The following is a 17,281-nucleotide window of genomic DNA, read 5'->3' on the forward strand; positions in this document are numbered from 1 at the left end:
TCCCATACAGGAGGCACTTGCATTTATGATGGTCTAGCAAAGTGGGGCAGTGCTTCCAACATTAAACCCTGATTTTGGGCCAGAGCTCGGAGATATGTGCAATGGGAGGACGAAGAAGGATGGAACCGCTCAGAGATATGCATGGTGCAATTAATCTAAGCCAGGAAACCCACTCAGGAAGCTGGTTTCCATGCACTGCGGCTGCCCAGCATCGTGACGCAAGAGGCCAGTGTGAGAATACGCATGCATGTACACTCCCCAGCGGAGGGAATTGCGAGCAGGATATCCACATTTTGCCTCACACATTCTTGAGGGTACAGTATCAAGATTGGCATTAGTCAGAAACACTATGCATTGAAGTGCTTCTAATGTTTCAGGTTTAGAATGCGGATTAAACAAAGGGGATAATTAGACAGACATACTGAATAAGACCACAATAAAGCCATTCGAATTTCATACCACAGTATTTCATAATGTGATGAGAAAAGACTTTTGAGACGGCAAAATAACACAAACAATCAATATTTAAAAAATATTTTATTAACTTCACCGGAATATTAAATCCATAATAATTGGGATTTATTAACAACACTTTTCTGGAGGTTCTTTTACCACTTTTACACAGTATATCCAAAACAAAGGTCTAGACTAAAAGACACATTTAATCTGTCCAGTAAAAACAAGCCTTAACTTAAAACCAACATACTTTACAAAAAATGAGAAAAAAGGCCTTGGCCAGCAATGAAAGACCTTCAAATGAAATGACAAGACAAAAAAAAATAAGAATAAAAAAAGTGTGATGCAGTGGATGGAGTGGTACACGAGCAAAAACCTCAACCGACTGAACAGAGGTGTGTGTTTTATGGCTCAGATTTAACCAGAGCAGTGCAACATGTGCTGTCCACAGAAGGAAGTCCAGAAGGGAATTGCAACTGACCAAGTGCATTCCCAAGTACCGGACAGCAGGATCACTCTCTTCTTTCCACTGTGATTTATATACATTTATGTTTGCATTTTTATTTTGTTACTTTACAGTGGCACCAAAATGCATTTTAGAAGTGGTGGAGAAGTTTGCATGCCCTATAGGGAAGCACATGTGGCCTTCGTCCTCAAGCTGTAGGACATTGGGAACCGGTGAGAATTAGGTTTAAAAACATAAGACAAAAACCCATAAAAATGGGTGAAAAAAATAAAAATAAAACAAATAATCAGTCAGTGTTTTTCCTTCATTATGTTAAGCTACACCAATATGGTGCATAAAAGTCAGAGAACCAGGAGCAATTCTCAACGGAATCACCTCTCCCAATTACTCGTATCCTATCCTATCCTATCCTATGAACCACGGATCCATTACAACTGATTCAGCAGTTCATATAGTTCAGACTGATGTGTTTCTACGGAAGCTAATAAATTACAACTCTACATGATTCCAATTACTAGTGATAGTGATGAACCCCTGTATAACTTAGCAACTATCAAGAAGTCTTCATAAGAAACCTTCCATAAAAAAAAAAAAAAAAAAGAGAAAAATCTAGTCTATTTGTTCATGGAGTCAGTGTTCAGGAATTTAACAAACTGCGGACTTTGTTTTGGTCAGGTCGTTTGGAACGCAAGACAAACACCCTTTCTTCTGCAAGTCACACAGCTTCATATTTTGGCATAATACTGACTGAAATGCACTTCACAGATCCGTTTTGGTAAGAACTAATACCTAAAAATCTGACGCTTCACATCCAGAGAAGAATGCAAAATGGGCCACAACAAGGGTGCTTGTTTGAAGAAGTCTGGCATGAAAGTCTTCAAGTTTGTGCAAAATGTCCAAAATTCTAAAAATTAAGAAAGAAAGAAAACAAAAAAAACAAAGAAGAAACACAGGAAACTCTCATTGAGAGTTTGAGTTAGGTCCATGTTCTGGTATGCACGCCTCAGGTCTCCGTGTTCTCTTCCTTGGAGTACTCTTCTACCAGCTGCTCATAGGAGCGGCAATGCTCCGAACTGTCCATAAAAACAGAACCTTCAGATTCGGAGCACTGCTCTTCTTTGGAGTCGGTCTCCGATTCCACATTTTCATCAGAGGTTGAGAGTTTAGGCTTGGTGTCATCATCCTCTTCCTCCTCCTCTTCCTCCAGGTTGTTGTTCAGAAGATTCTCCTCGTCAATGAAGGTGATGTTGGCGTTTTGGAAGATGAGCGGATGGTACTCTTTGGACTCCCACATGTGACGGCCTGTGCCGTGGCCTCCGGGCCCGAGATTGCGATGTTCTTCGTCTGCTTCTTTATCCAACTGATTCTCATACATCCTCTCCAGGTCTGCCTCCACATCCCCATCGCCCTGCATCTCGTTCAGCAGAGGTCCTCCCTCCTGCCCGAGCAGGTAACTCTTCGACTTGGAGAAGGCTACAGTGACCCGGTCGCTGAAGCTGTAGCGGCGCTTTTGCCGAGGGGATCGGTCCAGGTTAAGAATAGTATTTCCGTTAACGGAAACGGCATCACTGCAGCTTTTGGAGCGACTGAATTCTTTAGTCTTGTTACCGGCAACGCCGTTGGCACACTGACCTCCTCCTTCCTTCTTGGCGCCGATCTGTTTGATTAGATCATTGTAGCCCTCCTGTCTCTTGCTCAGGAAGCTAAATATGTTGACATCGTTGGCATTAGACGGCAGGTGCAAGGCTTTGTGGCTCTCTTTGTAGTGCCGCAGCTCGTCCAGAGAGAGCTTGCGTCGCTTCCGCCGTTTCTTGAGAGCTTTGTGGGCCTCAATGACCATCCGCACCTTCCAGTTGAAGAAGAGGGACAGCCAGGCCAAGCCTAGGTATATCCACACCTCCACAAAGTAGCGATACAGAGTAGGGTAGTCTGCATTAGGGTCAACACCTAGAAAGACAGAAGCAGAACACACATGGAAATATAATTAACACTGAAACTGAGACGGCCTACAGCATTACTAGACACTAGCGATAACCTTTCAAGCATGCACTTCTTTGAAAGGCTTTGACTTGAGGAAATAACATACAGTAAAATCCAACCTTTGTAATCACACAAGATTACTAGAAAGGCCTTAATCATATGTAAACACCAAGAAGCCCTACATAAAAGAAGGGCACTGTGATTCTCGGAAAGTGACACAAGTTGATTTCTTCGCAGCCAGCATACAGGAAACTCAGAGGAACTCAGAGGAATACTAAGAGTTACTTAGACTAACTGGAAAGTTAGCCTGAATTATAAAAGATCATATCAAAAACACTCTCTCTCACACACACACATACACACATACCTGCTACAAGATCACCGAATCCAATAGTCGTCAAGGTCACAAAGGAAAAGTATAGGCCCTCGATGTAGGTCCAGCCCTCTTGAGACATGAATACGAATGGGGGAATAACCAAATGAACCAGCACACCCCACAACAGGAAGATGGCTGTGCAGGTGAACTGTGCTTTCCGCTAGAGGGAAAAATGGAGAGCCAGAGTTTGAGGTATTTTAATTTTAATTATGATGCATATTTGTGGCAAACTGAATCATGTACAAAGCACTAAAGGAGGGTCTGAGGTTTTCTACCACTGATCAAAATACTGGGCTGCTTACCAGTGTGACTCCTCTCTTGGTAAGATACTGTCCAAGATGTTTTGCTCTTCCACCAAAAAACTTCCCAAGTTCACTGATCCAGGTCAGACAAAGCGGGACACCAAACAGTCCATAAAAAATGCAAAAAACTCTCCCTGATGACGTCTTGGGAGCGATATTGCCATAACCTGATAAAAGGACAGACAAATGGTTAATTCCTCAAGGTTGACTGTAGGCTGCTTACCAGAAAGATCACTTACAATCCTAAGCTCCCTGGACAAGTCAAGTCATCTTGTCAGCTTGCATGTTTAAGGTGGTCATAACCTCAGTCTCCTGTAGATGGAGCTGTACGAGGATGATTGGGCTCATAGATTGATATTGGATTCATAGTTTGAGTAGAGGTGGTACAGTGCAGTGAGCGCCTCGTTGGAGGGGTGGAAAATTATTTGCAAAGCAGATACAGTTTTGGTGAGGAGTAATTGCATTTGGGTGTGGCCAAAGACCACAGTATGAAGGAAGTAGCTGAATCTGCAGGTGTATTGAAGTGTACGGTCATACAGGTCAACCCGCAGTGGCAGAAATCCCAGTCTACAGGAAATTTGCATCAGAATGTGGCCGAAAGACGAAACTGACAGACAGGAGTCGCCAGCATGTTTCATGGCTTGTGAACAAAAATCGCTTCGCTTCCAGGTCATTACAGGTACCTCACCACCAATTCCTGAAAGAACACCCTGCAGGGAACTGCAGAGCATCAATATGGATGCTGAATAGCACGCAAGAAGCCTTTGCTCAACAAAGACGAGAACTCCGTAGACTAGGATTTCTGCCACTGCTGGTAGACCCGTATGACCGTATGCTTCCATACACCTGCAGATTCATCTACTTCCTGCACACTGTGGCCTTCGGCACACCCAAACGCAATCACTCCTTTTAGCCAATCATTAACTGCATCAGCTTAGCGACCCATTTTCCACACATCCAACAAGACGCTCACAGCCCTGTCTGACGTTACAACCACCCTAAACATGCAAGGTGACCAATTTTCTGTCCGGGAATCTCATAAAACAACTAGATTCTGAGGGTCTGAGGAGGAAACCAAAGCTTGCTTGTGGAGGAAACAGCCTCTGATGCATCTGCTCACGCTGGCTTATCAAACCATAAACTCTCAGCTTATCTTCATGTTTGTCTTTGAAGAAACTTCATCTTATCAGGGAACAGTACTGGACATTTAGACTCTAGAGATGCTGACAAAATGGCGAGCAATCCACCTTAGGAGTGTGATCAGCCCACGAGAACTTTTAAACAGGTCATTACCAAATGATTACTAAACAGATTCTGCAGATCCGCAGGAAATAAATAAAGCTAACTACTTCCTGTCCTATTCGATTAGTTAAGATAATCAGTCCTCCCTCTGTTTATCCTTGGACAATAAACAGATTTGGCCGATTCTCTCTGTGAAAAAGGAGGGACTGGACTATTACCTATGGTCGTAATAACCGTAGCAGCAAAGATGACAGCATTCGGCCAGTTCCAGTTGTTGAAGGTTTTATCTCCTGTAATGGTGACCCCTTGTCCAGCAGCTTCAGACACCACCTGGATTAAAACAGAAAAGAAAACCTGTGTTAACTCAATGAGGCTTTTTTATGGGGTACACTCCAGTTCATCCTCAATTCTATAACTACCCGACCTACACATTAGGAACAGATTACTTTGCAGTAAGCAAACTGCAAATACCACAACCCAAACCCTGATTGATAATCGAATAATAAGCCGGCAGCTGAAAGGAATAGTGAGGAATGTGCATTTCAGAGCAACCGGGATTTGTTGTGTCTGAGACCAGACCTTGTACCACATCCTTCCTGTAAGCCACTGACATTATCAGCAGGTCCCTGATGAGGACAACCCGGCCAAACAGGCCACTCAGGGACTTGAGTGGACCATCCCTCACCTGAAGGGCTTTTGGCAGCATCTCTGAGCCTTCAGCACGCCAAGCTATCGCAGAGATGCGGCAGAGTGGACCTTAATTTGTCCCTAAACAGCTATTCCGCAGTTGTGTAATCACAGATGAAAGGAGCAGCTGGGGTCCGCTCATGGCAGGAATTCAAAAGCTCCCTCCAGCTTAAGAAAATAAACACATCACTTGGAACAGCTGACCAAGTTGACAATTTCATTCGTTCAAATGAAAAACTGCAGCGCCGTCAGCATGCTTACATTAACTCCATTCCAATACAGTGCTGTGCACAACTGGAAATGCACAGCTGTATATAAACATATACACTACATGTCCAAATGTTTGTGGACACCCCCTTCTGATGAAAGCGTTTAGTTTTTCCTTTAGGTTGCACCCACTGCAGAAACACACAGACACACAGCTTGTCTAGTCCCTGTAGAAATATATATTGGCAATAGAGTAGGACTGTCCTAAATGCCAGGCGTGAGCTAGAGCTATAAAGCCCTCCCAGCATTGAGATGTGGAACTGTGTTCTCTGGGTTCTCTTTCGTTAGTTTTCTGAATAATGGTGATTGTTAGTGAGGTCTTGTTGCTGAATGCAATCAAATCAATTGCAGCAATTGGAGCAATTATACTCCAAAATCTAGTAGAAAGCCTTCTTCCCCGGACAGTAGAGACAGTTACTCCAACAAAAGCAGGATCAACTCTTTTTAATACCCTTGATTTTGGAAAAAATAAAGACTGAGCAGGTGTCCAAATACTTTTTGTCCATACGGTGTACGTTGATACCACCTTGTATGAGCCTTGTAGATGGTAGGCAAGTCAGGGATTCTGTGGTACACTTAAAAATAACAGTACTATAGAATGATGCTATAGATGCACCGCTTCTGGATCTCCAAAGAAATTTTCTGGGGAACTCCTTGGTGGTTCTACAAAAGAGCAAGTTAAAAAAAATCCCTTTTTATGCAGAAGTTAATGTTTTTTTTGCCCTCCAAGAATCAAGAACCATTTAGGAACCTTTTTAGGAAGCTTTTAAATGCAGACTATGCTTTAGACATATGAACACACCCCCTTTAGAAAGTGTTCAAGGGTTCTTTAGTAAAGGTAACTGTCATACACAGATCCATGAAAACTCAAAGAACTGTTGAAATGGCTCATTACATTTTATTATCTATAACACACACACTCTCTCTCAATTACACAATTACACAGTATTTTTTAAAATCTGTCTTGCCAAGGGCCAAAACTTTGTATGGTGGGAGAGGACTGAGTATTTCAGCTGGCTTCTGCTTTAAGCTAGAAGGCCAGACACCTCTCTCCCACCCCCCTTTTGATAATATGATCCTTGCTTGAAAACAAGCAACCCAAGATAAAAAAAAAAATAAAAATAATAAAAAAGGAGACTGCATTTCAAAAACCTGGTACATATTCTTCTTTCTAAAACGCCTTCCGAGCTGCTCGTGTTGCACGTCATAAAATTCCCAAAATGCCTCAATAACAAGGTATTTTGCAATAACTAGCTTCAATGAAAGAAGCCTTGAAACATAATCAGCACTCCAAGCTTTGAAGTCCAACATTTCCTCCCTAGCGTAACCCTGTGACTGTGCACCCCCAACTGCAACATCTAGATATTTCACCACTTGGTGTTGAATGCAGCAGAACGTCTTTAGAGAGCGCAGATGCTGAGCAGCTATTAAAAATGAAGCAGCCTGGAGTGGTCAGTGTCTGGGCGGCAGGGCTAGACAACAGAAATCTTTGGCTAATAAATCACAGCTACATCCCCCGTCCCAACAGCCCCATCTACATCAGTAAAGATCGGCGATGAGTTATGATGTGCTGTCCCTGGCCCCTCCATTACAGGCCTCTGCTGGGTGAAGAGCTTTTGAGGGCCAGCGCTTGTTCCATCTGCTGAAGACATTAGGACGGGACACTTGGCTTTACGAGAGTCGCCATTTGGTGTGGCGAGGGAACATTTTTAGAAGTTATATGAGATTTATGTGAATTAAGGCTGAGAGACAGACACCTGTTGAGAGTCTACGAAATGTTTTTGGAGAAGGGAAAAGGAAAGTTCCTTCTTGATGAGTCAAAGGTCTTCAGCCAGCTGGAGGCTAAAAGCACAACAACATGTGATCGTCTGAAAATTCTCCTAAAAAGGGATCTGAAAATTCGCCTGTGGACTTTTGCAAGCCTGTTTTTTTTTTCAGCCTCCGAATGCAGAAGTGAAAAACACCAGGAACTGGAAGATTGTGAAATTCTGCACAAATTAATTCAGACTCAACAGATTAGAGCTTTTTTTTTTTTTAATTAACTGTAAACATCACACCATCTAGGACTTTCAGAAGTGGGTGTGAATGGACTGGGAAAAGGATTATGTAGGAGTTGGGCCACGATGTGTGTTTACAAATCAAAACGTCCTTGAACTAAACACACCGCTCCCTCAATCACTCTGACGAACACGCTCATGGTTTGGTGTAGAATAAGCACCAATAAGGAAGTCTAGGGAATTTAGGCTGCTCTAACTGCATCTGTGAATCTTGGGTCTTGGGTAATGGCCTGGATGGCCTAAATACTTCACCTCAATGACGAGCATGCTTAGGTCAATTGCTTAGACGCTCATGTGTCATACAACTGGTTCTGGATGCGTTGAAAGCATCAACACCGCCGTTTCTGGTGGAGAACCAAAACAAAATGAGGACCACACAACATGGCACACCGCTCAACAAGTGTCTGAGTTGGCTGAGGCTGACCAGACTCCAACCCCACTAAGAACCTGTGGGACAGTGTTGGGAAGCATGTGGGGAAGATAACAGCATGTTTTAAGAAAGCTTTGTGAAAATAGGATAAAACAGCCAAGAGTGTGTTTCAGTGTTTTGTACGTCCTCCTTTGGCCTTGATGACTGCCTGACACGAATTTATCAGTCATCTTTACAAAAAAAGCATTTTTCGGCTGCCAGTTTACACAGTTTGAGGTCAGTCATATTAAGGCTATGCAGGATTTCAATTCTAGAGCGCTTGTAGTTTGCTCAACTGTGTGTGTTAAAGCTTGGAAAGCGCCAGAAATGTGCAGAGCAATAGCATTCCAGTAGCAGGACTGACGAAACACTACAGGCCATTTTAGCAAAGGATTCACAAAAACAAAGACGGCCGTTTAGCAACAGCGTGTTTGCACTGCACACCTGCTAAGGAGGAGCATGAACACGACAATGGCCTGCATCCTCAAACCACAAGTGTTGGAGGGGTCATCAGCAGGTCAGGCTGGAGTCATCCCAGGTCAGAATGAGTTTGCTGGGGTGTCAGATTAATAGATCATAATATTTTCAGTAATAGTTTAGGCAGTGGTTCATTTAGTGTTGTGGTTAGACCCCAATCACTAGTTCTCAGAGTACGCTGTTCTGATTGGATAAAAAGTTTCTTTTCTTTTATTTAGAATTCATGCAAATAATTGTGTCATTTTATACAGTTTCCCTCAACTTAGATTAAATTATTAATATATTTTTTTATGGTATCGCTAGATTTTTGCCAATACACATCCCTACTTTCCAACGAGGAGAATGTAATGGTGTGTAAGGTCAAACAGGGTCAAAGCTATGCTCTGATGATACCTGACGATTATACTGAGGTCAGAACCGACGTGTGCAGCAGTATAACAATGACCATTACATATTACAGTATGGAATACTTTCTTATGACTATCTCTTCAAGGACCACACCTAACGGGTGATGTTTATGGCACCCTAAATACCATCCTTAACACTCAAGTAGGAAAAAACCCAAACGCAGTAAAGGCCTGATGTTTAAATAAGAAGTAAGAACAGTTTTTCTTGCATAATTCCTGTTTTGATCCATTTAGATGTGTCATTAAGCCCAGTACAACTTTATATGTAGTTTAATGAGTTCAGCTGTATCATTCAGCTCTACTTAGGGCTGGGCGATATGGTACAAATACTATCAGTACCAACAGATTCTCAAAAACTACTGTTCAAATACTCTCCCATTTTAAATACAGTAATTTTTTATATCTGCTGCACTTCATCTAATTAAACCAGTCCAAATACACTGTTGGTAATGAAACTCAGTGTTCCCTAAGCACCATCATCATCCTCGATATGCTTAGAAAAGCATATTGTGTATCTCGATAATGTAATTTATCCCAATAATTTTGCCCATCCCGATCTCTACTCTTGTCTATAGTCAGGAATTTTTGTGCAGGAGGTGATACAATCAAAAATTGTCAAATTCTTGTATCTCCAAATCAGCAGCTTTACAGGAGAAGCAATAAAACAACCTTCTTAAGTGTCAATTAAAGTCAATGTAAACAGATTTTATCAGTCATTTAAGAATTTCTATTGGTCCACTGATCATGAATTTTGACAACGTAAAGAACTGCCAGTACATATTATGCCAAAAAAGGAAATTCATACATATAAATAAATAAATGTAGTATTTGTTTAGCTACTATTACAGTCTCCAGGGCAGTTGTCTTGTACAAACAGAACAGTTTGATTACAATAAGCCAGTAAATAGGAGCCCAAATGTCTGATGAGCAAAACAAAGAATCTGCTCCAGCGATGACAAATTCACCAACAAGAGTGAAGAAACCCTGTACGCAACAATAATAACAGAGGAGGAATCTGGATCTCCTCAATATTCCAAACCCACAAATGCCACAACAGCATTTGTGCTGTTGAACACTGGCTATACGCAATGCAGTCGTCTAGCGCCTTATTAGCCTTCTCTCTGGGCCAGAACCACCCTCGCCCTGCAGCGCCCGCACTATGACGTGGGTTAGAGAAGCATGGCACAGTGTCAACAGGGCGGCCTCCATCCCCAAGACACTTCGGCTTTCCACAGCGTCATGCTGCCATCAGCACGGACAATGAAAGGTTTCCTCCACAGGCCCTGAAACCACTTTTGGGCTTAGTGTTACTTTAGTGCCCAGCTGCCAGCTGCCCAACTACTGCCGCATAACCAGCAGCCTCTATAGGCTTTCTTAAGAGCCAACCGCAAGACCAGAACTTATTCTTACACAAGAAAACGAGAAATCTCTAAAGTTACACACAGCTCTAGAGGAAATGGGAAGTGGGACAGCAATGATTTAGTCTAGCTCTGGATCATCAAGGCAAATACGAGGGCCTTAGTCACTGTTTGGTCTTCGGAAGGTCAGGGTGAAGCGAGCGGTAGAGCCAACACGTTCATTTCCTTATCTGCTCTCTGAAAGTCAATTTGCAGCAAGTCGAAGCTTGGCAGCAAGGAAAGGACACGGCAGAACAGCCAAAACAACAAACGAGATGTTTATGAGATGGAAAATCTACAAAAGCTTCTGCAATCGTACAAAAAAAACCCAAAAAACGAGAACATGAGTTTACAATGACGTTCTATTTAGGTAGTCCAGAACATCCATAAAAATATCATTGTAGAGTACACTGCGGTTTGGGTTTCTTCTTGGCCTCAAAGCCAAGCTAGCCCTGATCTCACTCTGCATTTGAAATATCCAGGCAAACCTACATCAGGAGACGTGAAAGTTCACTGGCAGAGGCGATTCGTAGGCCGGCGCAGTGCTGATAAACAGCATGTGGCAAAACCACAATGACAAACTCCAACTGTTATCAGCCAGCTGACTCTGTGGCTGAGGGATCTACACTGCGGGTAGTTTTCCACTCCTCTGCGAGAGGACAGCACAAGGTGCCGAGGAACTTGAAACAGCTGCTCAGAGGGGCAGATTGAATTACTGTAGCCTCAAACAATAGAGCCATTTTAAACAGTTTCATTGCATCTGCAGCCAGAGGAGCCGTCAGCGCAACACCAACCAGCCGGGTCCAGAAGCATGGTCCATGCTTGAACATGATGCAACAGACTCTTCGTGACATTCCCAACAATCTGACGACATAAACATACACTTCCACACGTCCAGAAACACTGACCTTAAATATAAACACATATATTACTACGGTCATGTATACCAAACAAGTCCATACAAACCCGCCACACACTCGTGCGCACACACATTTAAAGCGTACAGTTTCTATACAATCAACACGTGCACTCAGACGCCATCCTGTCATTACTGTTGTGTAAAGAGCAGTCAGCCGCTGAGTCAGACAGACAGAGTGCTGACAGTGCAAAGCTGTCTCTCATGTTGTAAGACATTAAACCATCATGAATCACATGATCTGAAGTGTGCGGGGCATGATGGGCTTCATGTTGGAGGCTACACATGCTTGAAAACACACCCTACACTCTTTAAAAATTAGCTCTTTGGTAAAAGCATTGGTCTTAGAGACATGCATATAATAAAAAGGTATATAGAGCTTTTAAAAAAATAAAACAATAATAATAATAATAATAATAATAATAATACACATACATAATATATACACACCTATATACACTCCAAGAGAAGCAGGATGAGTTTTTTATATATATATAATTAATAAAAACCCTGCTTCTTGGAGTAACCAATAAACAACACACTACTTCCCAGGGAATAAGGCTTTCTACTAGATTTATGAGCATTGCTGTGAGGATTTGATTACATTAGTGAGGCTAGGCTGTTGGATATTCACCATCCCACCTCATCCCCAGCTCACCCCAAAAGTATTGGCTGGATCACGACAATCATTTCTGAGAACACAGTTCTTCCACTGCTCCACAGCTCAATTCTGAGGGAGTGGGGGGTTTGGGGGGGCATTATACCCCTCCAGCCAAAGCCTGGGGTCCTATTCTATTGGCAGCACTTCTCTACAGGGACCAGACAAACTGTGTGTGTGTGTGTGTGTGTGTGTGTGTCTCATTAGAAGGGCTGTCCACAAACATTTGGACATATAGTGTATCGATCTACAACCATGACAACTCAAAGAAACACTTAAATGTTTAAATGGTTCTTTGAACTGTTTAAGGAACCTTTAGAAAATGGCTCAGTGTTGCTCCAGAAGGGAACGAGAAGTTAGGAAAAAGCTTTTTCAGCTACTATACAGGGCCCGGTTTACTAAGAGCCAAAGCACAAGGCTTAAAGGAGACACCCCTGGTCAAGCTCAAGGTCTAAATCGTGTTAGCCAAAACACATTGGCTCGCAATAGCTCCTGGCATGCAATTAAATTCATCTCAAGGAGCAAGACTGCCTTCAACAATAAACAAATCTATTCAGACTAATAGAATCGGTTATTGTTTCCAGGGAAAGCTTTCACATGCATTCTATTTGCGCTCGCTAATTGCCAGCGAGCAGGAGCCCGGTGCACATTCTGAGTCACCAAGATGTCAGACCAAACCAGTGAAGACGGTCACAGCCATGCAGGCTGCTGCCTTAATGCTAGCAATAGCAACATTAACATAGAGGGACAAAGAAAGGCAGAAGAAATGAACTGGGCCAATGACCAAACTACGGGAGGGGTTCACACCCATCATGTACTCATAAAGGGCATCATATCTTTGCAAAGTTAATAATTGACAGTCTTCAGTCTACCAAGGAATGCAGACATGAGGAGCATCCGTGGCTGGATTGCTGCTGTGTCGCTCATAAACCGTCTAGCTAATCTGTAACTCCGGTCAGTAGGTACACCATATCTGTGGACAGCCCCTCTAATGAATGCGTTCAGCTACTTTAAATTGCACCTATTGCTGAAACAGACGTGCAAATGCACACATATACAAGGGTTATAAAAAGCCCCCCCACCCCCACCCCCCAGCATTGAGCTGTGGAGCAGCAGAACTGTATTTTCTGGAATGATGGATGGTGCTCCATCCAATACTTTTGGGAGGAGTTGAGGAGTTGGAGTTGAGGAGGGGTGGTGATCATTCAAAGTCATTCTGCTCTTGTCGCTGAATACAATCAAATCCTTACAGCAATGCTCTAAAATCTAGTAGAAAGCCTTCTTCCCTGGACTGTAGAGACAGTTACTCCAACAAAAGCAGGACAAACTTTTTAATATTCTTGATTTCAGAGGAAACTATGAATGTGTCTCAATACTTTTGTCAATTGAGTGTATGTCCTAACATTTGAAATCTCTGGAAATCAAAACTTAACTGTGGTTTGTGTGGCATCTGCTTGTTATGCTAATGCCAAATCAGCATGCCCCCCCCACACACACACAGCAACTTACCTACCTTCAAGACATGCCCCAAACCACTTGAGAAGGAAGCAGTGTTTAATTTGCGACCAGGAGGGTCACAGTAAACATGTTTTTCCATTTCAGAGAAGACGAGGTGCAATGCCAATCGCACACCGGAGGGTTATCTTGATAAGATATGAAGGCCCAATGTGTGATCATGGGCAAGGTGCTTTCTGTCCTTGGACTTGTAACCTAAATGCCACACATATTTTCATACATAAGTTATTATAAGAATTAAAAAAGAAAAAAGAAAAAAAGGGACTTTTGCTTTCTTCCAGAAGTTGCTCAGGTTGACATGCACCAGCATGTGAATTGCGGGCCAATGAGGATATCTAATATTTGGTGCAGTGGTGAAGTTAGAACGCTGCGTTACAGGGTCCGATACCTGGGACCACTAAGCTGACAGTGTTGGGTCCTTGTGCAAGACCCTTAATTCTTTCTGCCAGAGACGGTATAAATGAGGAGACCAGCCACTGGTTGAAATGTGAATAGAAGTTCTGGTGATGCTTAAAAAGTCCTGCCCTTTAACAAAATGAGCCAATCAACCTGCTGGTTACGCATCTAGTAGAGGACCCTGCACCCAATGTGGAGATCTGAGCATGTGCACTAGCCAGAACTTTGACTTTCAGTTTCCAGTATTTTGGTCTCTACCCATTCATAGATCTGCAATGTTGGCCACTGAGTGAACAGACTTGCCTATAAGGACTTCGTCTCTGCTCCAGAGGCACTATAGCATGACCCTGCGCTCTGACTTTGGCTTTCTAAGCTAGGATGTGTGAGGGGAAGAATGGTATTTGTACTGTACAAGCATGAATAACAATGTAATTCATTATTCACCTATAAAAAGGTGACGATGTAATTGCAATATTTTAGCTGAGAACTGCTTTGACTTTTTACTCAAAAGTCCCAAGTAAAACTCTGTAAACGTCATTAATTATTGGTTGAAATATCTTATCACCTGTCAGCTGTCAATCATTTGGTTTAGCCAATTATATTCAGATATCATCGTGGATCCCTAATAAAAAGAGTACAAAAAGAACTCCCACCACTTATGATGATAAGGATCAAGAGGGCATCGTCATTCTGGATGTTCAGGCTTTTGCTGCATGAAAAGGGCAGCAGTTCAGACACAAGTAATTTGTTCAATGTACAAGAATGCTGTTATCCCCTCAAGGCAATGTTCTGCTGCCATCTACGTTAATCATTTACTCACCCCTTACCAAGGAGCTCAGGTGTGACTGAATTTATGTAAAACAAAGGCCTGTCTGGCAACAACGGCGAGTCTTACTTCAGCGAAGGGGACCTGAATAGCAACATTCATCATTAGCATGGTTTTGAATTTGAAATTTAGACTTTCAAAACTAAGCGAACTGACTTGACAAAAGCTGACCCCCGGGTGCTTCATAAATCATAAAGCCACAAGCATTAGCATAAACCGTTTTGAGAAATGGAGAAAAAAAAAAAAAAAAAAAAAAAAACACAAATGAGATCTGTATTCATGTAGGAATCCAGTTAACCACTAGAACAGCCTATAATCGCTTTTGGCGCTTTGTAATAACCGCACGGCCAATTTAATATTCTCTGCAGCGAGCTGCGTAGTCGGGAGGTGTTGCTTCTGGTAAAAGTTTGTTTTTACTCTGGTCTGGAGTTTTTATTTCATGCTGTTTAGTCCAAACCTCTAACAGCTGACATACAAAAGCCCGAATGATTCCTCCACACACATCATCTTCATACACAACCTTCACGTCCAAACCAGTCCACCATCAACTCAACTGCGACAAAAGAGAATAAAGAGGCGTGAACAGAAGGGGGAGGGGGTGTTGGGGGGGGGTGGTGTTAAGGTTTCTGTTGCTTTCAAAGAAGCTTAAATTATTTTTCTCCACCCACTACTGCCACTTTTTTGGAGGGAGGGGGGGGGGTCGTTTCAGTAGAGGTGTGGAGGGTTCATGAATTATGCAGGAGCTTCAGAGAGCACACTCAATGGCTAAAAAGCTCTGGAGGGGCAAATGGGCAGGACATGTTCCAACACGTCCTTTTTGGCATTCAGTGGATTCTCTTTGTGCCATTTTCTGTGCCTTCCAGAAATCTTTATGGCAAGAAAAGTGTACAGATCCCAGAACATCCTAAAAAGTGGAGAAAACTCTGCATTGGAAGGCCTTCTTAGTGCAGGAGTAGCAGAATCTAGACTCAGATTCTTCTCTTATTTACTCTGACTTTACTAACAGCAACAGGTCCACTCCAAAAGATCAACACCCCTACTTTGAGGAACCTCTAGGAATTGAGAACTTGATGTAGTTGGTGGGGCATCTGCTTGCTCTACAGTGTTCATGTTCCCAACAGCTTTGAAAGTCTCAACTCTCAAAGGCAGATGACAAACACACACTTTTCTGAGAGGCTTGGTGAACCCAGGCCCTAATCTAGACTTGGCTCCCTCTCATTTCCTTATTTACTGTGATCTTACTAAGAAAGACAGGCCCTAGATCAGCTTTATAAATACCAAGTCTGATGCAGAAGCACTGCAGTTATGAATGTATGCTTCTTTAATGCGGGAAATCATCTCCTCTTAATAAATAACCAAGAAGAACCGTTCCAGTTAAGGGAAATGAGAGTCTTTCCATGTTATTGTTTTTACACTTACTTCCCAGCTAGTTCTTAGAGGCAGTGCACTCAGTTCACAGTGATACGAAAAAGGATCCATTTAAGCAGTTTTGGGAAACTGTTAATTGGAGCCAAAAGGCATGTTGTGAGCAGGTGCAACTTTAGCTTAGGAAGTAAGTGCCTCCTTCAATTTGTGAAATTTCTTCAGGTCCGTCTAAACCACTGAATCCAACAATCAGACGACCACTAACCCTTTCACAAGTACGGTCCAAACCAAGGGATCTGAAAAGGATGCAACACTCAGCTTTATTTCTACTGAGTCTTTGAATTTGTCTGCTAATAAGTCTTTCCACTACATACAGCGCTTCCCTAAAATGCAGAAAGTTACCATTTTACTTGAAAAGGTGCAGAAAAGAAACCCACTCTGGGCACATCGTTACAGGCAGCCAGACCTTACTTGCGAAAGGGTTAAGTAATAAGGTGGTTCTAAGTTATTATTTTTTTTAGAACTGATCTGATTTTACTTTAAACTGCTGCAGTGAAATCATGTCATATTTGGTGTGTATATATGGCGATAATGTAGTTATAAAAGTGAGGTGAAAACACTATGATTTGGTGGCTATAGCAGCAGCGCATTAGACTACTCGTTTCTGTTCTGAATGTTAGGAACCAAAGAAAGCTGGTAAAACAAAGAATCCTGTGATTGGTTAAAAACACGAAACTATCGTAATTCAATGGGAGTATATTTCCCCACATGGTTTAAGTGGAATAGGCAAAAATGGCAGAAAACAGACAAATATTTGGAAGAAAAGCAGCTTAAATGCAGTCAAAGCACTAGAACCACTTAAATTAGGTTCTAATGTTCCACTGTAAAATACTGTACTTCCACACTGCACACTCCAAACCTTCTGAGAATGCTCCTCACTGCTACTGGCTGGGAAGAACGCCTGTTAAAGGTGCCTAGACAAGGCCAGACCCCACTCTGTTAGAGCACAGTGGCAAAAACAAAGGATCGGGAACGGCTTAGGCCTAAAATGAGCAGATACCCAATTTATTGAGATCTTCAGC

The 17,281-nt window shown here is 42.5% G+C and overlaps 1 protein-coding gene across 1 annotated transcript in view; it reads right to left on the reverse strand.

Moving 5' to 3' along the window:
• Positions 1 to 520: 520 nt before the first annotated feature.
• Positions 521 to 17,281, reverse strand: part of kcnk5a (potassium channel, subfamily K, member 5a) — a 19,014-nt gene continuing 2,253 nt past the window's right edge. Inside the window, exons 2-5 of the mRNA XM_072690270.1 lie at positions 5,041 to 5,152; positions 3,581 to 3,747; positions 3,270 to 3,438; positions 521 to 2,869 (exon numbers count right to left, since the gene is read on the reverse strand). Coding sequence (XP_072546371.1) covers positions 1,926 to 2,869; positions 3,270 to 3,438; positions 3,581 to 3,747; positions 5,041 to 5,152 — 1,392 coding nt within the window. The 3' untranslated portion in view covers positions 521 to 1,925. The remainder of the gene's footprint in view (positions 2,870 to 3,269; positions 3,439 to 3,580; positions 3,748 to 5,040; positions 5,153 to 17,281) is intronic.

This window comes from Salminus brasiliensis, chromosome 10 (assembly GCF_030463535.1).
Source record: "Salminus brasiliensis chromosome 10, fSalBra1.hap2, whole genome shotgun sequence".
NCBI lineage: Eukaryota > Metazoa > Chordata > Actinopteri > Characiformes > Bryconidae > Salminus > Salminus brasiliensis.